At 44.4% G+C, this 22,319-nt stretch overlaps 1 protein-coding gene across 1 annotated transcript; it reads left to right on the top strand.

Moving 5' to 3' along the window:
• Window positions 1-246: 246 nt before the first annotated feature.
• Window positions 247-18,721, top strand: SYVN1 (synoviolin 1). The gene is made up of 15 exons (XM_078870335.1): window positions 247-577; window positions 3,979-4,071; window positions 5,396-5,548; window positions 6,431-6,479; window positions 7,352-7,455; window positions 7,569-7,695; window positions 8,614-8,713; window positions 8,904-8,969; window positions 10,036-10,152; window positions 11,209-11,414; window positions 12,362-12,508; window positions 13,303-13,437; window positions 13,956-14,142; window positions 15,408-15,616; window positions 16,951-18,721. The coding sequence occupies exons 1-15, from the start codon at window positions 449-451 to the stop codon at window positions 17,091-17,093; spliced, it is 1,965 nt and encodes a 654-aa protein (XP_078726461.1). The 5' UTR covers window positions 247-448; the 3' UTR covers window positions 17,094-18,721.
• The last annotated feature ends 3,598 nt before the right edge of the window (window positions 18,722-22,319 follow it).

Genomic DNA, 22,319 nt, shown 5'->3' with positions numbered 1-22,319 from the left:
CCCCACCCAAACAAACTCCACCCATCAAATTACTCACAGCAGATATACAACGTGGAATTTCTCACAGCAGCAACGGCTAAGCAAGTATAGCGTTTTTTGGTACAACAACAAACAAAATAAATTTTACAAAATTAGTTGAGTTTCTAACATAACAATCTAACGAAAATTGCCGGCGTTTAAACGTGTGGCTTCGAACGGGGGGGGGGGGGGGTGGCGAAATGGTATATCCCGGAAGAGCGCGCGGGGTCAGGGGTCACGGCAATGTGATGTCGTGTACATTCCTGCCCGCTCCACTGTACGTGCGTTCATCTCCACACCGCCACCGCCTCCTCCTCCACCTCTCTGGCTAGTACCCCGACCGCCGTACAAACAGCGACGTCTTTGCTACCGTGCTGCTGCTAAGAAGAAGCTGTTGACGACGGCGGCGGTGGCGGCGGCGGCGGCGGCGATGCGGCTGGCGGTGCTGAGCGGGGTGAGCGCGCTGCTCACCTCGGCCGTGGTACTGCACGCCACCTACACCAAGCGGCAGTTCTACCCCACCGTTGTCTACCTCACCAAGTCCAGCCCCTGCCTAGCGGTGAGTGAGACGGCACCCTCGTGGGGGAAACCACCCACCAGTAGCAGCAGCAGCAACAGTCCGTGTCACTTAGCAGCAGTAGCAGCAGTATCAGCACTCGACAGCTCTATCAACACCAGCGCTAGCCACTATCTAAACCAACAGTAGCAACCATTAGCAGCTTCAGCAGCAGCAACAACAGTAGTATCACCTCTCACCACCAGCCCTGCCACCAGCAGAAGCAGTACTCAATAGCGTTAGCAACACGACCAGCCGCACGCAGCACTGATCAGCAGCAGCAGCAGCAGAAACTCCACTGCCAACGATGTCAACGCCACCAAGAATCGGCAGCGCCTCTCACAATCGCCACGACCAGCAGCAGTGACAGCACTTGCCAAAGCTATCGACACCAGCAGTAGCAACAGCAGCACCCATCGGATTAGTATCACATCTCGGCATCGACAGTGGGATCAACTCTCATCAGCAGCACGACTGGGGCAGTAATACCACCAGTACAGGCATTTGTTTTGCCATCAACAAAAACGCCAGTACTACCACTGTTCCCACAACCGCTTACCATCATCACCAGCATTTTCACCACCATCGTTAGCATCGCTTCACCATACAACAAAGATCCCGCGTGTAGCCAAGGATAGCCCACCACTGGAGCAGGTGTTGTTCGTGAGCACACATTAGGGCTGTCTACGGGCACTCGGCGGTGTTGTGGCCAGAACCATGTACATCCATCAGGATGGCTTTGTCTCCCCGCTGTTGATGTTCATACTTCACTTGGTACTTGATGTGTAAGGCCAAGTCGGCCTCGGTGATGCCGAGTTGACCAACCAGTTTCATAAAACACACTTCACGTGAAGTACTTGAATTATTTTAAAAACTGGAGAAGTTAACCTGATAATCATTGTATCACCTATGAAGTAGGGGCATTGCCCGAAACGCCGCCTTTTGTATAGTGTTGCCTTCATTGCAGCGTTATTGAAGAATGTGAAAATTGTGTTATTTGCGCGTGTGCCTCGCTTCCAACGCACATCACAAATCATTTGATTAGTAGCAGCTGCTGTTTTAAACTACGTCCCCAGGACAACACTTGCCACTGGCATTACCAAAAGTCGAACGAATTGAACTCAGGTTGACATTTTTCCCCACGACCACCACCGCTACAAACCACTCTCACCAGCAGTCTGCTTTCTTGTCTTTTGACACTCAACTCCTAGCTATCTTATGCAAGCGCATGTAAAACTAGCAGGGCCCAGGCTGTTTGGACCCAATGGCAGTGGTAGTGTTGTCAAAACTGGAAGATATAAATTTCAGTGTTGTTTCAGATTCATTTATTTGGTATAGCCCTGTGAGCCATTCGGCTCTTGAATCGGGTGCAACCGCAACAAACAAAAACATGAACAAGAAAACATCTTAAAGTGACTATGCGCAAACAGAAACATCCAGGAAAAAACTGCAAAGTCTTCCAGAAAAAAGCACCGTACACAACGCTGTGCAAACATCCCAGTGGGATGCAAATCAAACAACAACCACAAGACAACTTAGATTAAAGCCATCATTCTAACTCCGTACTACAACAAGCAAACATGGTCAAACCAAAAAACTTTTCGAAATCCCCAAAATAAAGCCATACGCAATGTAACAAATAAGTGTCGTAATGATGGTGGTGCTGATAATAATGATACCAGTTGGTTACATTGAATTTGCTATGGAGAGCCTCCACTTTCTATGGAAGTGTGGAATTTCCACCACTTCCTCAGCGTGGCCTATGAAGGATAAGTAAGTTAGACACTTGAATTGGCTCTGATAACCATGCATGCTGTATTCGATGTAATTATTTAATCAGAAAAAAACTGAATCTCTACTCTTTCAAGATGGTCTTTCTTGGTATCTTTGACCAGTCCCTTTACTGTACATGAGTGTTTTGCTTGTGAGAGGTAACCGGAGTGCCCACATGTGAGAAAATAATACTCAAACTCTGCTGCATATGAAGGCTTTGGAATCCTGCTTCTTATTCTGCTCTCTCAAAGTATCAATCACCCAGGTGTCCAGTAGGTGGCTGTCTCAGTCAATCTCACCACGATCCACCAACTACAATTTATTTTGTCGTTGATTGATGCCAACACAGCTACCAAAGGAGGATTCCTGTTTGATTTTTTTCAAAACGGGTTTTGAAAATATTGTCAACCTCTAATCAGACAGGCTTGCAAAAGAGGGCATCTACAAACACTCCTTTGTTGTAACCAGTTGAGTCGGAAAATACATTTTAAAAAGTTAATCAATGAAAACGTTCTCTGTCATTTAAATATTTTTCTCTGAACGCGAAACTATTTATGTGAAACATAAAACTCTCGTATGGGAATGGTGATTATTGTCTCACGTTTTTATTAATTCGTAATGTGCATACTGTACAGTGTAAGGTATTTTATTGTGTGTTCTCCGTGCGGCATTTATCGTCGCTAAGTAAATAAATAAAAACTTCCAATGATGTGGAAATATTGTGGGTTCAAGGTGTGCAACAATATCTTCAGGATCGATGGATTTTCATGATTTTGTATATGTGATTCAACTCAAAGATTCACTCATTTTCATCACGGTGGTGGCAGCGTGGCACATTGGTAACACTCATGGCTGATGGTAAGAATGACCTGCGTTTGATTCCTGAATTTGGGAACTTTTCTGCGTGGAGTTTGTATGTTCTCGCCTGCTGTTCGACGTGGGTTTCCTCCGGATCTCCGCTTTCCTCCCAAAGATACAAACATACGGTGTCATTGGTGTTGGCCAAGCATCCCAATGCCAGGACCCCCTGAAAAAAAGTCTGCAGATTCAGTTCTCAGATTCAGTGTGGCTTTCCTGGTTAACTAAGTAATTAGCATCATTATGTGGAGTCTCATGCCTGCAGAGGTCACGTGAATCAATAACTTAAAATAATGTAAAAAAATATATTATTGAGTGCACGAATAAAATAATGCATCATTCGCATATGAATTGATCAAAATGTATTCATAACATACACCTTTACATACCTCGAAGATCTATGTGGGTTTGTTATCATTATTGCTCTGTCAACAGCTTATCAAACGGGGCTCAACACTTCACTACATCACTCACACAGTGCTTGTTTATAATGTGGGCTTGATGGTGACGTGGCACTAGCATATAACTTTTCACGTAGAATGAATGGGCTAGCACCCCAAGCGGAGTCTTCATAAAATGCCACGCCAACTAGCGAGGCTGCCCTTGAAACAAACGTCAAAAGGGAGAAAAGTTAGATAAAAAATGTGATGTGAATGTGTTGTTCGTTTACTTAATACTCTTGTTTGGTAATCGGTAGAGTCGAACTGTTTGCCAAGGGTTGTGTTAATACAGGTGCTTAACTTGTGCTGCTGCTGCTGTATTCCCTCTGGTAGGTGCTCTACCTGCAGGCGTTCGTCCTGGTCTTCCTATTGGGAAAGTTAATGCGAAAAGTTTTCTTCGGGCAACTGCGAGCAGCAGAAACAGAGGTGAGGCTTATGGTGAGGCTCAAGATAGCTTAAGCTGAGCCACTGAACTCGTTTATATAAGGGGGCTAAGCCCCCATGTTATTCTTATAATAAGCTAAAAAAGGATTGGTGCTAGCCCCAGCTTTAACGCCAGTCCAGTTCGTCCTCCAAGTCATCGTGTGTGTGTGAAAATGTGTATGTGTATATATGAAATAAACTCCAGGCAGGAGATGTGGACACTGTTTTCACGGGCAGTTCTAAACAGTATTATGGATGTGCATAGTGGGGAGTCTGTCGGTTAACCCATAACGCTTGTGTCTCCAGTGAGTCATCGACACTTAACGGGGTCTCAGTGCGTATAGCCTGGCACAAGCTCTATTGCCAATGGAGGGCATTATTTGCTTATTTGCATTAAAAGTGTTTGTCATGACAACATGTACCAAACCCATGACCCATCTGCATGTGTGTCAGAGTACAGCGGGGGTTTTTTTAAGCATGTGTTTGTATGAGACCCTGTGGAAATTTCTGCACGGTCTCGTCCATCTTTATCAAACTCTCTCTTTACTGCACAATGCCACACATTGTGAGATGGTAAAAGCACTTGTTCAAATATAGATTATACAGTATTTGTATTTCCGCAACTTGCCAGGACACGACTGTGGCAAGTCACTTCATATCAGGATGTGGTTGTCACGGTCATGAAACTACTTGCAACTGTTAGAATGTAATGGTGCAAATATCGGTACAAAATTGAAGACTCTTTCATCTGATCATATGTGTGCCCCACCAATGATCGGGGCACCCGATCCCATGAGACCTCGGAAACTAAGCTGGCTGAAGCCTGGATAGTCCTTGGATGGGCAACTACGATGCACATAAGATTCTCATAGGCATCCACGGGGGCTGTGCTACATTCTGGACAGGAGAGGGCATTCCAGCAAAAACATGAACATGCATTTATTTGAAATATGGTACATTTTGTATTCACGCCATTCTTTGAGCACAAAGGTTATCATGAAGGCGGTGAATTTCACTCATGGATATAGTCTGTCAGTGGGCGATGTTGCAAAGTGGTTTTACCTAATTACGTAATTTGCGGGAAACTTTTCAAACTCTGCAACTGGACCGTGAAGCCGCTCTGCATCCCACTCTTGTTGTACTGTGCTTCAATGCTCCCACATCAATGCCTCCCCTCCATCATCAGCCTGCACTGTCCAGCGCAGCAAAGCATGGTCAATTAACCCCCTCCCACGACGTAAGTACCATGGTGGGGGGGAGAGCCTCGATCCAGCAGTGGTATATTACTGACTGATACACGTGTACGCCGGATCCTTGCGTTCCTCAGCACCTCATCGAGCGCTCCTGGTACGCCGTGACGGAGACTTGCCTCGCCTTCACGGTGTTCAGGGACGATGTCAGCCCTCGCTTCGTGGCTCTCTTCACCCTCTTGCTCTTCCTCAAGTGCTTTCACTGGCTGGCCGAGGATCGCGTTGACTTTGTGAGTATGGCACTATACTCGCCGCTTGTCCTCTGCACTCAATGTCTCAGCTCTGTTGTTTACCCATTGTTTGTTGGCGTTTAAGTTTAAGCGCTTAAATAAACCGCAGCAGCTATACATTTTTTTTATTTTGCCAGGTAAAGCCCACTGAGCTATGTAGCTCTTTTTCAGGAGCGAGCTGGCCACATTATAGCCCAATGAAGTGGCTTATCATGTGGACATTTATAGCAGCCAAATACTCTAAGCGCGCATGTTGATTCTAAATGTGTAGGGAAAAACCGGAGGACCCGGAGAAAAATCCACAGGACCACGGGGTGAACATGCAAACTCCAAAATAGTGTCAGGGTCGGGATCGAAACCATTACCTCCTGGATACCAGCTGGGGCACCGCCGTGTTTCATGCACTGCACCATGATCCCGGCAACCCGAGTTTGATTCCTAGCCACGGCTAATGTCATTGGCGAGCGATATCGAATCGGTCTTGGGCATCGCCTCATCCTTTAACCCACATGGGGAAGTATTCTTAAACAAGCTCCTTGATCGACGTAGCGTGGAAAATTCCTTACATAGCAGTGGATTAACACATAGCTGTAAATTATATTAGCATTACGTTCAGAACATAAGCTGCATATTAAAATATTTTTTTTCGAAAATATGTCTGTCATCAAATCAATACATATATGCAGTATTTTTCTCCGTATATAGTATTTACTGGTGGTAGTGATTTTAAGCGTACACATTACCAATGATCCATGCACTGCTGTGGGTATCTATCCGGTGACTGTTTTTCAAATGATGGATACATAAAACAATCACCTGCACTGTGCTGAATGTTTTGAGCAAAAAAACTAAACGTTTTGATCCTGTCCTTTCATCCTGCAGATGGAAAGAAGTCCTGTCATATCGTGGCTTTTTCACATTCGTGTTTTTTGTGAGTACCGTAGTTTTTTTGTAATGTGCGCAGTGAACGAAATATATTTCCCATGTTCACATTCGCTTGGAGTATATCGTTGTGTTTACTCGCTGATATTGTCTAAATATACAGTTCGGCAGTGCAAAGGTTCTCTATTAAAGTAAACCGTTAAAATTACTTCGATATTAAAGTGTTATTACAGTATATTACTTATGCTATTACAACTAAATATGCATTTATCGCTTGCAATAATCCAAACCATATGTTGAGGAGCACTGGTTATTGCACGGTGCTATGAACCTGGCAACCTGAGTTCGAAGCCCGGCCATGGCTAATGTTATTGGCGAGTAATGTGTGAACCGGTCATAGACTGAATTTTAAATCTCGAGTCACTGTAATGAGAATGCACAGTGTAAGCACAACCAAATTGGGCTTTGTAATTTGTACACCTTGTGATTGTTTTGAGACCTAACAATATTGTATGCATTATGCTAAGGCGGCACACCTGATATTACAGCGACATTGTGTTCAGCAGAGGGCAGTCCAGCAAAACCCATTGTTGCAGTGTAATTCTACATCTTACGTTCCACGCCTTCACCAATCTACAGTGCCCAGCGTGGAGCAATATTGCAAAATGACCCCCGTGACCCACATGGCAGGGTTAGCCCCTCATTCAGCAGCGGCTAGAACCAAGGGTTGTGCATGCACATGGCAATTTAAGTAGAATCCCTCTGCTGCAAAGTGATTTAAATTTTAATTTTTGCATCTCCGCTCTCCTCCAAAAAGAGCTCCATAGACCGATTAATGCTGTGGGGTTTTTGTGTCTGTGGCTCCTAGACGGTGTTTTCCATTCAGTCTTTTTGATCTCTGCGATGTGCCTGCCCTTTCAGCCCTGATGCTGGTGCTCTCTGCAGCGGATGGCTTTTTGGTTCACCTCGCTTATTACAGTGTCATCACCCGCGGAGCTTCAGTACAGCTCGTTTTTGGCTTTGAGGTGAGTGAAATAAACGTCGTAGACCAAGGTTTTGCGTTTCGCTTTTGCACCGATATGCACCGAGTTGTTCCGATACTTTAACGGTGGGTTTTCTTTTCTCATCTCGGTTGCAGTATGCCATCCTGCTCACAATGGTGCTCACCATATTCATCAAGTATTTGCTGCACACCATAGACCTGCAGAGTGAAAACCCATGGGACAACAAAGCGGTGTACATGCTTTACACCGAGCTCTTCACTGGTAAAGCCACAACACACACGAGCCACACACACACAGATACCCAAATTACAAAATAATACCAATTCACCGCCCTTTGTCAGTCGGCTTTTTGATGAAGTCCTCCTCATACTGGGTCAATAAAGGGAGTAATTTTACGCTATTTCTTCACGCTGGTCCATGCGGTTTAGGTTAAGGGCACTCCTCACTGATGGTAGCCATGTCCTGGAGTCAAACCTGGGTCACTGGCTTCATAATGCAATATATTATAAGCACTACACCACTCTTCGATTCCACCCAGCAAATATTGTCCACTTTGTCTACGTATTGTGTGATGTTATTTTTTTAATACCATTGATAATTTCTTCAAACCAAGGTTAACTAAGATGTTTATTTCTTTGCTTGTTAATCAAGTAATCAACGCATCCATTTACTTTCGCATATATATAATTGAAAACATATTTACTTAATAAATGTTTATTTGTAGAATCGTACTATGTTAAAAAAAACTTTTTACGGCTTGGAGAAACAGAAAGAGGAATGGATAGTCACGTCTAAAGAATGTGAACTCTACTTGCATGTACAAAAGCAAGGTGTCCTTTAAGTGAAATATAGCAAAAAATAGTATGCTGTGTTAATACTTTGAAATGTATGGCATGCAGGAAGTGAAAAGCATGTTTGACCATACCCCGTAGTGTTTGTATGTGTGCTCAACGGGTGTAGTCAAACAGCACACTCTCTGTTTTTTATATTTCGGTGTGCATTACTCAATGTGAATTCATCTAATGGAAAACGGACATCCCACAGCATGCCAGTTCTTCATGTTATCATGCCTTATACTTCTTTGTTCGACTTTTGTGCAGCAATTACGCATCTATGCTCTGGATTTCAGCGGGATGTATTTATGTGGCTGGTTATGTTTTAAATCTTTTTCCTTAACAGGGCTAATTAAAGTGCTCCTCTATGGCACATTCATGACCATCATGATCAAGGTCCACACTTTCCCCCTGTTTGCAATACGGCCAATGTACCTGACCATGCGGTGAGTGATTGCAGGAATGGTTCTGTGTGTCGGTATGTCCATATTAAAGCGTATTGGCTGTTTATACACCATTTTTACGATTAATGTTCGCAAAACATGCCACACTCCAGCATCGCGTGTGCTTTATATACGTATTTTTATTTAAGCCTCTTGACACCAAAACTAATTTATCATTTTTACCCTTGTACAGGCAATTCAAGAAAGCTGTAACGGATGCCATCATGTCTCGGAGAGCAATCAGGAATATGAACACTTTGTAAGTTTACAGTGCATAAATACATCACCTAATGTGGTATCAGAAGGTGTACAAAATGGCTCAAGGATCGGAGGACTGAGCTGGCATCTCAGAAGTCCTGGGTTTGTATTTGGGCTGCAGTGACCTGTGATTAAATCAGGTTCTCAAGTGTAATCAGGTGATGGTCTCGGCCAGGTCACCAATGATTCACACACACAAGTGAAAAAACACATGAATGTGGTTTTTCGCTTATGTCACAAATTCCATCTTTGAGACAACATAAATTGCATCTTGCTTGTAAAACATAACTTGGGTTTTGTTGCCACAATTCGCAGGGTGTAAACAAAGGTGGGCCTGTGATGCTGAGAATGGGTTCTATTGAAGTGACTTCAGAAGTAGTTCTTTGAGATCATCTTCCAGGGCCATTCCTCGACATTGAGTGCTGCACCCCTCACTCCAGTGATGTTGATGTGTTAAATGATTTGTCTCGTAACATGATGCCGAATGCACAATTGGCATGTAATTGGGGCAAAACTAAAATGTATGCGTGGCATCATCAGTCGCCGCAAATAAATCAATTTGGAGACCCCCACTTGTTTTTTTAACTTTGTTGTGTTTTTAGGCTACATTACAGTTATGAAGAAATAAGAATATGTTTTAACCTATCTCACAAAAAACAGGTGTTAAGATGTTCAAATCCAAATAGAAACATTTTTCAAGGAATCACGTTTGCATTAACCACACTGATTGGCCTACACCAGAGACAGCCTTTTTTATGGCCTAGTCTCACCAGTGTCAGACCATGGAACGCCAAAAGGCAAACAGTACAAAGACAATGCACTATCAGGGAATGTTTTTCCCATGGTGCATTATAGTTTTTTTGATGTACAGTTTTTTTATATTTACATAAATATCAATGCCGCATGTATACCCAGATTTTGCATGATGTCGGTCCACACAATGTGCCCAATGCAAACCCAACTTGTCCAGCGTTATGAAATAAGCTCGTGCAAATCGCATCATCTCGGTCAATGCGTTTGCTCCGTCGTTACCGATGGACACAACTTGCATTTGCTTTGCTTGGCAGGTATCCAGATGCAACCCCAGAGGAGCTTGCAGCAACAGACAATGTCTGCATTATCTGCCGAGAAGAGATGGTCACTGGTGCCAAGCGACTGCCCTGCAATCACATATTCCACACGAGGTGTGTGTGTGTGCATTATATCCGATTGTGGAATAAGTGTCTTGAATGATTGTGACAGTGGGAGATGCATGTGTAGGGATTTAAGATCAACTGAGGAGTTGTGGAACGAAAGCCACTATAGTAAAGCCACCATAATAAAGAATCCCACCACTGCCACCAGATGAAGGGATTCGGCTCACGCGGTGTTTAGCAAAGGGTCTCGTTATTGATGAGACCTACAGGTAACGCAGACGGTCATGCAGCAGGTAACGCACGTTTCAGCAACTCCGCAGTCAGAACTCCCCTCTGCTCTCTCGCCTGGTATGCAGAAGGTGTCGTGGGTTTGATCCTGACCCTGACGCCTGCTGTGTATTTGAAGTTTGTCTCTTCTCCCATTGTTCGCGTGGATTTTTCTCTGGGTACTCCAGTTTTCCCCTCCACATTTCTAAGCTTGTTTAGAGTATTTGGTTGCTATAAATGTCCACATGATGAGCCACTTCGTTGAGCTGTCATTTGTGGCAAGGTCACTTCTGAAAAAGCTGCATAGCTCAGTTGGCCTTACCTGGTAAAATCTTTAAAAATATGAAGTTCATATCACAATCTTGAGAGACTGGGTTCAGTCTCCAGCGGGAGATGATTAATCTTACGTAGGTTATTTTCATATTTAATTGTTCCTTTCTTTCAAGTGTCATTTTTACATATTCAAAGCAAACTGTGTCAACGAAGGTATCCTGGCAATTTAAGTCAGATCTTCAGCAAAATGTTCCACAAAATGAACGTCACCTATATTCATTGAAGCGAGCACTGGGTGTTGAGCGGTTCTGGAACTTTTCATCTAATATTCTTGACCATCACCTGGTAATGCAGCACAACACAGGCAAAGCAGCAGCAGATAAGATCACATACCTATAAAGCACCATACAAATATCGAGTCGAAATGCGTAACAAGAAGAAATTGTCCACGGATATTTGTTGGTCGTGGCCATAAAATAACCGTGGTTCTAGAAAATCGTTTGTTGCCATGCGTGTGAAAATCTGACAGCTTTTAATGCTAATCTCGCCGCATGCTCTGCACAGCTGCTTGCGCTCATGGTTCCAGCGCCAGCAGACTTGCCCCACGTGTCGCATGGACATCCTGCGCAACACGGTGGCAGGGCAAGGACAAGGCCAGGGCCAGGCTGGAGCACAGCAACAAAATCACCAGCAACAACAGCAGCAGCAGCAACAGCAACAGCCACACCAACAGCAGGCCCCTCAGCATGCAGGCCAAAACCAGCCAAACCGTAAGTGTGCCAACTTTATGAAAGTATAATCTTGTTTTTTTTGGTAAAGTCACGTAGGTAAAGAAAATAATGATGATTGCTTGTGTTGCAATCGAAACGTGATTTTATTTATGTTTAATTTTCTTTACCTACGTGACTTTACCGAAAGAACCAAGAGTATGGATCCTTGCAGTCACGAAAACTTCAAATATTTTATGAAAGTAACTTTTCAGTGCATTATAACTAAGGTTAAAAGTGTCTATGCATTAGCTCTGTCCGTCCGTAACCAGTGGGGGGGGGGGCTGGTTAGTTTAATGTTGTGCTGCTATTAGGGACGCCGTGGTGGCGAGGATGATGTTTCCCTCGCCTAGTGTGCACGAGGTCGTGGGCTCGATCCCGCTCCTTACGTTGCCTGTATACGAGTCTGTGTGTTCTCTCACCGTGGTGATGCGGATTCTAATCCGGTTTCTCTGGTTTTGCCCTTCACACGTAGAAAATTTCGTTTAGGATATTTGGCTGCTATAAATTCTCACATGATGATATCAGCCACTTTGATGAGCTATCATGTTAGGCTTATATCACCTCTGAAAAAGTGCTAATTACTCAGTGGGCTTAACCTGGCTCATAAAATAGCTTAGTTTTTTTTGTTTATTTGGGACTTACTTTATTGACAACCGGCCACATTGATCAAAATATTGTCCAAAACTTAAGATAAAGAAACCAGGGCAAAAAGTACTCCTTGCCAATATGCAACCCTGTTTTGGCGTGAGTGACCTATCAGATTCCGTACTGTTAATTAAATACTCCAAAAGACAAACGCATTTTGGAAAACATCATCGTGAAAAGTTTGACCTGTGGCTCAAGAGGGGATGGCATTTTCAGAAACGGTGTCCTCCGTTAAGTCCGTTTAAACTTTTTAATAAACCGTGAATGACAGATTGATAACTAATTTTTGTTTTTTTTTTCAGTGCCACAGGGCATGATGCCCCCTTTCCCGGGGATGTTCCCTCTTTGGCCACCTATGGGTCCTGTTCCAATCCCTCAACATGGGGGAGCTGCTGCCCCACACATGCCTGCACGGGATGCTGGGACTGATCAGGGTTCATCAGGTGCAGGTACGTCTCAATGGCATATGTCAATAAATGTGTAATGTCATCATGAAAAAGTATCATAGGAATGTAACAGGTGTGTAGGATGACATGGATGAATTGTCACCAAAATTGACATCCAATGTGAAATTGATCACTCAAGAGCTGGCATGAATCTGCAGGAGCGGCCTCCACGGATTGTGTCTTAGGCCCACCCCACTTCCCTGCAGTCCCACCCCCTGGGCAGGCTGAGGCAGCGAGAGGCCTGCCATGTGCAGTGTTGGCCATACTTTCCGAGAGGAGCGTGAGGTGGTGGAAAGCAATGTAGAGGCTGTTTTTTAATTTACAAGTTAATGTACAGCCCTTGGACAATGCACTGCTGGATGAAGGCTCACTCTTGTCACCAGACAGAGGGCATGCTCAATGCTGAGACATTTCTCTCATATTTTTTCTGCCTGTTATCTCATAATTACGTGTGCTTAAAATATAAAGACCCAGTCATGCATTTCGTCCCACACTTATACTCTCCTGTTGGCCACGGGTTCCAACTGATTCTGTGCCTTTTGTTGAATTACCTGTGACACTTAATGGCTTTCTGGTTTTGTTAATACGTCAATTTATGTTTGCAGCCGAACCTACGAATCGCGCCGTGGCTTCGTCGGTGTGTGTTAGCCACATTAACTCCACACGAGTGTTGTTACTTTTACATTTGTGGGATGCGTCAGGTTTGCAGAACGTGCTTTTTTTTATCCAAAATGTTTTGTTGCCGTTGAAAGTTTCTTCTGCTGCAGTCTTAATGCCGCCGTTTTACCCACTGGCAGGCGTTGGTGAGAGTGCTGCAAATGGGGCCTCGGCTTCAGCCAACGCTTTACCAGGGTCCTTCCCGGACTTCTCTGCTTTCCCCCCTCATCTGCCGCCACTCTTTATGCCGGGATTCGCACCTCCCCAGGTGTTTGGTGAGTGAGGTTTGGTTTCACTCTTGACTCCTGCTGCTCAAAAACAATACGTTCATTTCACCTGGAACACACTCGTTATCGTCGGATCTCGGAAGCCTGGCGTGGTTTAGCCTCGATGGTGCTAGGATGGGTGAGCACATTGCACGTCAGGTTGTAGTGGGTTGCTGGGAGGCAACGTGGTAAAAACAGTGGGTGCAGCAAAATCCATTGTTGTACTGTACTTCTATGTCCTCACGCCTGAGACCCTTGCCTTCATTAACCCGCACTGACCAGCGCGGTGAAGTGTGGTCAAATAACCCCTCACTACCCCCGCATAGCATGGGGAGGCCCTCATCAGCTGTGGACTGTACGGAGAGGCTACGCATGTACACATGCTCAAGAGTAATGTCAAATGGGTACAATGTGATGCGCAAAGGATTCCCATCATGCCGAATGTGCTTCACGTTTCGACTGTATCATGCGCATGCCGGCTGCCACTCGACTCAGCCAACCGTGGCCTGTCGCTCGTTGGGTCGCAGGCCTGCCACCCATGCCCACGCCGCCGGACGACCTGGGAGGGCTGAGTGAGGAGGAGCTGCGTGCCATGGAGGGCACGGAGCGACGCCACCTGGAGGCGCGGGTGCGCTGTCTGCGCAACATCCAGACGCTCCTCGACGCCGCCGTCATGCAAATGCAGCAGTACTCGACCCTCGTCGCGACCTTGAGGCAAGTAGCCTACTCGGCGGCCAAACGTGCGGTCATTCCTTCTCAGCAGCAGCTGCCCCCTTGGTCTGGGATCTCCTCGTTTTATGTTTATAGAGCACCTTTGATCAAGGCGCTGAACATAATTAAAAAAACGGGATGAACAAATACATTATTTACATGGCAGGCACGGTGCAGGGTTTGAGCAAAGGGTGACCACGGTCGAGGGTGAGCAGGGGTTAGGAAAGGCGAGGGGAGGGACGGGAAGAAGAGGCGTGGCAGTGCGAAGCAAGAGGAAGAGACTGGGCAAGTGAGACGAGGTGGGCTTTCAGAGAGGAACGCAAGGAGGTTAAGGAGGTGGACTGCTTCATGTTAAAGGAGAGTTTATTCCAGTGGAGTGGTGCATGGTAAGAACCTTTCCCTGCTCAGGTCCAGGGATCATGACCTTTTGTCCACAGCCTTTGGATACTGTCTCTTAGATATAAAGTTTTGCAATTGCACCTTACCGTGCTCTAATCTCACTTGCCTGCCCCAACCTAGATGCCTAAAAAAATATACATTTTGCTTCGCTGTTCCACTCCCTGCACACGTGTCCACCTGTAGTGTAGAATTTTGAGATGCTCTCGCTTTCTAATGCCCTCTTAAGCGTTATTTGTAATATTGCAGGATCAAATGCAACACACTGCTCTTGCTCTTTATACAACGCGATGGTGAATTGTACGGATGACCTTCATCGTCCAAATGTCGCTCATTTAACCAATATACTTTTACTGACATTAATATTAAATGGAGTGGTGATGCAGTGGTTGGCAAATTGCCCTAACCAGCTGATAATAACATTAATAAACATGGTCAATCGTCCCATGTAACAAAGACGAGAGTGAGCCTTCATCCAGCAGTGCATTGTCCAAGGGCTGTACATTAACTTGTAATAGTAACACAGTGCCTTACCTTTTTTAAAAATCCTTTATATTAAGTTCACTTGCTTGCGCGCTTACGACCGTGCAAATCTTTCGGTAGTTTTTTAACCCACTTCCCGTGATCCAATCGAGCTGACATTTTGCACACAGACTCGTTGTGCGTGACAATTTATTGTCGTGAAAAAATTTTTCCTAAATTTTCCACTTCTTAGGAAAAAAAAATTCACATTTAATTTAAAATACCAATGTGATAAAAATGAAACTCTTACTCAAGAAAAACAGAAATTAATAATAAAATAAAACCGATGCCACACATATAAAGGATTTATAGTGAAAAACTTTGTTTTTTACGGGTTAATTTTTTTGCAGTGTTGCTGGAGAGCAAAGAACTGAGCCAACGGCCGCGGGAACGAGCAGCAGTCTGTTGTCGATGAATAATGACCCGCCGCCTGCTTCCACTTCGGAAACAACACCCACCTCCCTCGGAGCCCATGGCTCCGCAGACCTCCGCTCTGCTGGAGTGGAGGCAGCTGGGATTGAAACCCTTGAGGCCGGCGCTGAAGCAGAGGATGGATTTGGTAATGTCGTCATATTAAACAATGCAAACGGTTCTATGTCTGGCTTCACGTTCACTGCATTCACAAGAATTGCAAGGCCTACCAAGTTTATGCTTGATATCATTGCTTTATATGTTACAGCTCTCACTGTAACATACAAACATGTCGTTTGACAATAGCTGCAACCCTGTAAATATTTTGCACGAGTGGAATGGTTGCGCTGTGGTGAGCACACCAAGCTATGAACCCGGCAACCTGAGTTGGATTCCCAGCTACAGCGAATATCAGTGGCCCGTGATATCTGCTGAACCAGTTCTGCCACTCTTCCCCTCGTCGTGAAATATGGAAATACAAATCCCATTACCGACGCTTGCGTGGGAGGCCGATATCCAGAAGTGGATTCACATAAGAGCTGTAAATGATCACATTTTACAATCGCAACATTGCTTTTAGTTTGCCTCTTGACTACATTAATGTCAATGCAAGCCCATTAGATGAAGTGCAGAGTGGGATTGTTTGGTGTGTTTGTGTAAATCTTGCGGGAATAATAATATTTATTTTATAAAGCACCTTTCATATTGAAGTGTCTCAAAGCAGTGTACATTAAGATAAAACTACGCTCAAATGCCTTAACTGGTTGTGGTTGTTTCCATCGTACCTGCTGTTTACTAGTACATTTTTATTTCACCCCCCCCGTGTCCCACGCTCAGCCTCCCACTTCTAGCCCCGCCCACTTCCCCCCCCAGCCTCACGTCCTCTTCACCTCGTGCTCACGCAGCCCCCCCCCCTTCCCTTACCCCACAACCCCTCCCTCTCTCCCCCCTTTCTCTTACCTATATAACCTCTTGCCACGGCAGCTCGCTCGCCTACTTCAGCTTTTTATTGCTGTGGTTGTTCCACCTGATGAAGATTGCTTGTGTTGCGATCGAAACGTCGTGATTTGTGTTTATTTTATTTCTCCCCACGTGACTTTACCGAAAGAACCAAAGAGTACGCTCGCAAGTATAGATTAAATAAGGGAAATAAAAAGTGTATAATAATAATATCAATGACTACTCTCGAAATCCAAATAAAATAAAATAAACTATGATGAAAGCAAATAAGAATTACAGAGTAATCCAATCGGACAACAACTTTTTTTTTTATCTTAAGTTACAGGGAAAGCCTGTTGTACAAGTAGATGAGTTTTAAGACGTAATTTAGAAAGTGAAATTGACTCCTAATCCCTAACGGACCCTGGAAGAGGATTCCACAATTGCCGTCTTGTTGGATGCTGTATAACTCAGCACCGTTGGGTGTACATTGCACTGCTCACGTTCTGCTCTGTGTGCCCCCCCCCCTCCTCGTGCCGGAAGGTGGCGCGTTTGGTGGCGAGCAGCCCGAGGAGTCGACGACGCAGGGTGGTGAGCCATCGGAAGGCTCCCTGCCGAATGAGCCCGATGCGAACGAGCTGCGACGGCGGCGCCTGCAGAAGCTGGAATCTGACAGCAGGCAGTGAGGGCCTGTGAGCAATCGTTCGAACTGACGGAGGAGATAGGGGCGGGGGGGGAAATCTAGTTTTATATGCTCCTGCACACTGGATGGAGAGAGGACCTGGACTCAATTCGTGCCCCACCCATCCTTTCTTTGCTCGTGCTCATTGCACAAGCCCTGCCAAGCCTGCAGAGGAATGTTTTGGTGAAACCAATTGGTCAGATGGTTTTTTTTGTTTCGTTTTTGTCCCTTGCAAAGCCATTTGTACATTCGGTTTTCTTTGTTAACGTGGGTTTATTGCATCCGTGACTTTTCCGATATCTGCTTTGTATGACAAATTTTAACAAGTGCAGATATTTCCGTGGACAGTCGCCCAGTGATTAAATGTTTGAATATTAGTTGTCCATCTGCATCGTGTTGAGCTTGGTGAGAGTTGAATAAGATTTAAGAAAGCATACTTAATTGAAGCACGTTCATGTCTTCACGTGAAATGTGTAATGTACATCGCCGAGTGCTGAAAGCAGCTCAACAACAGTGTGATCTGATTATGTAATTAAACTTAAATGCTCCATTTATAATTTTCTGCTACTCAAAACATGCTTTGTTGGTCATATATTGTGCTTGTATGGCACGCAGCATTGCTTATTTCACAAAAACTTTAAGGCAAATTGTAGTCATGAACAGCATTAAGTTATTGTCTTGCATTCATTTGCTTAGGAAACATGAAACGTAATTTATGTGTAAGATTGATTATTGTTGATGACCAGAGGCAAGGAAGGCACCTGACAGGGTGTAACACTTATTGTTTGCTTTGTTTTCTTGGTTTTTTTTTTCAAAGTTTAAACAAATCGGAAAATTTTGACGCGTGTACAAAATGACGTGAAAAGGAAAATCATTATTTTCATAGGCAGGTTAGATTTGTTGGCTACTTTGGTAAGTGTTTTTTTGATTTTTTTTCCCCCAATAAGATGTGACATTTGTTTCGTTTAAATCCTAAGTGTCTATACATTTGTAGGAAAGCAAGCGTGTTGTTTCTACGTCGTTAAAACTCACAAATATGGAAATAAAAGCAAGGTTTGGGAACTACACTGACAAAAAATGCAAAAGTGTAATTCATATTTCACTCGCATAATACTTATTCATACTGCTGTGTGTTTTATCACAGTCGGTGCTGTATTAGCCGTCCCATGTATTTTCGGGTTGAACCTCTTTGTTTGGGATGTCTGACGTTTCCCTCCACATGCTTCTTCAGTAACTGAGCTTTTTCAGCTCGGCACATGGAGCAAAATGTCAAACGGAAAACCAAAACATGTGGTACAACCCTAAAACCATCAAACGCTACTTAGAAAACGTGTTAATTGCATTTTTAATTGGGGAAATGTAATTTTCAGTCTACAGCATGCCACTGAAGGCTTGATCCACTGCAGTCAGAGTGTAATATTTTGCCAAATGTATGGATTGCATCGCTTAAAGCAACTCATAGGAACTGAAACACCTACGTTTGGCAGACCTGCCTTTGAAATTCTGGGCGTGTGCGCACCTGTAGAAATGTTAATTTCATAGCAATGTTCTCGTGCATATTGCACAAAGAAAACAACTGTACAGACTGCTGTAATGTATGAAAATTAAACTTGTTTTTTTTTTCTTGAGAAAGGACGATGCTCTTGTGTCGTGTGTGCTGTTGTCTTTCTAATCTAATTAGATTTGTTTTTTAAGCCTCGCAGTGCCTTGCTTGCAATTTCAAGTCACGGACGGATGTGTCAACTTTAGAACTGCGTGGCCAAATAGTGACGCTCTGTGGGCGCAGTGTAACATTACAGCGATGTGGAGATGATTAGGATGCGGAAATCGTGTGTTGCAGAGTCGAAAACAACTGTTACACAATACTGGTAGGAACCTCCTGGTTACACCAGCCCACAGGGGATTATTGTGTCCGTCCGTTGTGCAGGGAGGGGCTGGGTAGGGAGGGGCTGGGTGGGGTGTGGCTATGTGAGGGGTGGGGCTGGGTGGGGGGGGCTGGTTACCCCGTGGTGCCCTTATAAAACTCAACGTTTAACCTACTCACGCCGGCTTGTGCCCGCCCTCACAGTCGGGCATATTTGCGGAATACACCACGCCGCCTTTGACCCTGGCCATTGACCGAGCAACCCAACGTTCCTACCAGCTCCCTCCGCAGGAATGTGTTTACCAGTGGCAACAGCTAAACGTCTGTTAAGCTGCGATTTGCCGATTAATCAGTGTTGAACTGATAACGGTAAATTAATCCATTGCTTAAATATTTGTATTACCCATATCTCATCCTGTGTGTTGAGGTGTGTACAGTATACCTGACTGAAAGTTGTATCTGCGATTAACATACGCGATACTGTAATTTAATATTTTAAGGTTTTGGGATGTTTATGTTATTAACACAGACGCACCTAAATGCATGGGTGGAGTTTGCGGGGGGAGGGGGCAACGCCTCTTCCCCCCAAACTGGATACCTTTAATTTACTTTCAGTAGTTTCAAATTTAAAAACATTTATTTGTACCCGCGATTCCTGATGTGAGGGACAAAGAGAACCCCTGCCGCCCCCCACCAATAGAGAAGTCGAACTCCGCCTAGCCGAAGTGTCTCACCTCCTGCTCACTAATCCTTACCAACCAAACCATTCTGACTGGAGACATCGCTGAGATCTCCCAAGAAGGAACGATGGCCGAGCAGACGAGGCGAACCACGTGGCAACGGGAAGGAGGGGGAATTTGCCCGAGAAGTCGTCCTTGGTGGAGATTGAGTGCGGAGGCCGTCATCCAGCAGTGGATTGATCACGGCTAACGATGCCTTGATGACGAACGTGAGAAGTTTTATCAAAGAGGTGTTAATTCTGATGTGCACTCGTGGGATGCGGTATGCACAAATACATATGTGTGGGACTGCGTTGGAAATGGCGTGCAAGCACAAGGACATCACGTTTGCCATAATAAAAATAAAAATGTGATAGTTTTTTTTTCCAGCGGGGGTGGAGGGGGAGGAGAGCGTGGAAGCACGGTGAAACAAGCAAACGGAACAGGTTTATGTGACATCACAAGAGACGATGATAAACACGGGAGTTGCATTCAAAGAGGATGAACAATCCACACATAACATAGCCACTCCGTAAAATAATCAGGTGGCGAGAGAAAAGCAGTGAAGAAACAACGCACAGTTATTTGACGATGTCAGCAGGAATAGGGAGGAGCATCGCAAGTCGCTTAGGAAGTTAACGAGTGCTAATTAGCAGATGGAAGCAGAACATATTAGACAGAATATTAAGAAAATTAGTGGAAGGATATTACGATTTAAAGCTTTCATGACTGCAGGGATTCATCGTCTTGGTTCTTTCGGTAAAGTCACGTAGAAGGGAAATAATACAATAATACAAATAAACCATAATAAAATACAATTCTCACGACGTTTCGGCCACAACGCAAGCAGCCGTCTGAATGACCTGTTCTTCAGGTGAGGACGGTCATTCAGACATGTTCTTCACCTGAGGACGGCTGCTTGCGTTGTGGCCGAAACGTCGTGAGAATTGTATTTTATTATGGTTTATTTTTATTATTTTATTATTTCCCTTCTACGTGACTTTACCGAAAGAACCAAGAAGATGGAGGGATATTGTTAATCGGTCACAGTAATCAGAATTACAGATAAATTTGAGGACGAAATCCACACACTGCCCTCTGTTAACCGTACCCACCATAACAAAAAGGGAGCAGATACAATTCCCCATCCAGGGAGCACACAAACTTGAGATACCAGCATGCCAGGGGCAATCAATGCTGGCTCCTCACCTTCCCCGCGATGAATCCAAGCACAGTCGACATACTCTTTGGTTCTTTATTTGGTAAAGTCACGTAGGTATAAAGTAAAATAAATCACGACGTTTCGATCGCAACACAAGCGGTCGTCCTCAAGCGGAAAAAATTGCTGGATTATATTATTTCCGTCTGAGGACGACCGCTTGTGTTGCGATCGAAACGTCGTGATTTATTTTATTTGATACCTACGTGACTTTAGCCGAAAGAACCAAAGAGTGTGGATTCCTGCAGTCACGAAAGCTTCAAATCAACACAGTCTACATGTTTTGATTTAAAGCTTTCGTGACTGCAAGGATTCATATTCTTGGTTCTTTCGGTAAAGTCACGTATAAGGGAAATGATAAAATAATAAAAATATAAAACAATAACATTTTCAGGTGATTATGATTGCCTGTGTTGCAGTCGAAACGTCCTGATAATTTTATTGTTTAATATTTGTATTATTTTATTATTTCCCTTCTACGTGACTTTACCGATAGAACCAAGAATATGAGAGTCTACATGTTCCCGAGTTATCGCGATCTTCCCCAATTCAAGAAATGTACGAACTCACTCCTCTGTTTTGCCTTCGACGGCGCTGCAAGTTGCTGCCGATTGGCGTTTTGAGTCTGGCCCCGTGCTTCGCCACCGTGATTATTCAAACGTTGCACGGTGTGTACCGTGCGTTATTTTGAACTTCTTTCGAAAGCGAACGTGGCCAACCGTGCTCATCGGAGGTGTGGTACCCCCTCGGATAACCACTGTGGCCGTAAGGCACCTGAGCGTCTCTTTTGCGCTGCATTGAACCGGTTGGACTGCAATGCTTAACCCCGTCAGAATGTCCAATCCGTCGTTTTCGTGAGAAACTACAACACCCAAAGAAGCAAACTACGACGTACAGCGAAATTAAAGTGACCTCAATGTTTCTATGTCCTGCTGAATAGCTCTGTGGTGTATTTTCGGATTGAACCTCGTGTTGTTCGGCACAATGTTCGACATTGAGCTTCACTTACTGGGATGATTCTTCTTCACGATCTTGAGAAACTGCGGGTAGCATCTTCAGGAACAGTTCCTGAAAACCCTCCCCAGCACATGCAGCGAAACGTCAGACACACCGAACAACACAAAAACCCAACGGAGACCTGTCTAGAATTTTTGGTTTTGAGCTGCCAATAATACGCCTCTATATCGTCACGATCTATGAATAATAATATATTACGCTTCAAATCAAGAAAGAATAATAGATTGCATTTAAAATATGTGCAGCCTACTCGATCCGCAAAAGCGTATGTATGACTTTAAATTTAAAGCTTTCGTGACGGCAGGGATTCATATTCTTGGTTCTATCGGTAAAGTCACGTAGAAGGGAATTAATAAAATAATAAAAATATTAAACTATATTATTTCCCTTCAACGTGACTTTACAGAAAGA

Source organism: Lampetra fluviatilis, chromosome 30 (assembly GCF_964198595.1).
Source record: "Lampetra fluviatilis chromosome 30, kcLamFluv1.1, whole genome shotgun sequence".
Classification (NCBI taxonomy): Eukaryota; Metazoa; Chordata; class Hyperoartia; order Petromyzontiformes; family Petromyzontidae; genus Lampetra; species Lampetra fluviatilis.
Note: the sequence above shows the minus strand (reverse complement) of the source record. Positions and strands in the feature narration are given on the sequence as shown.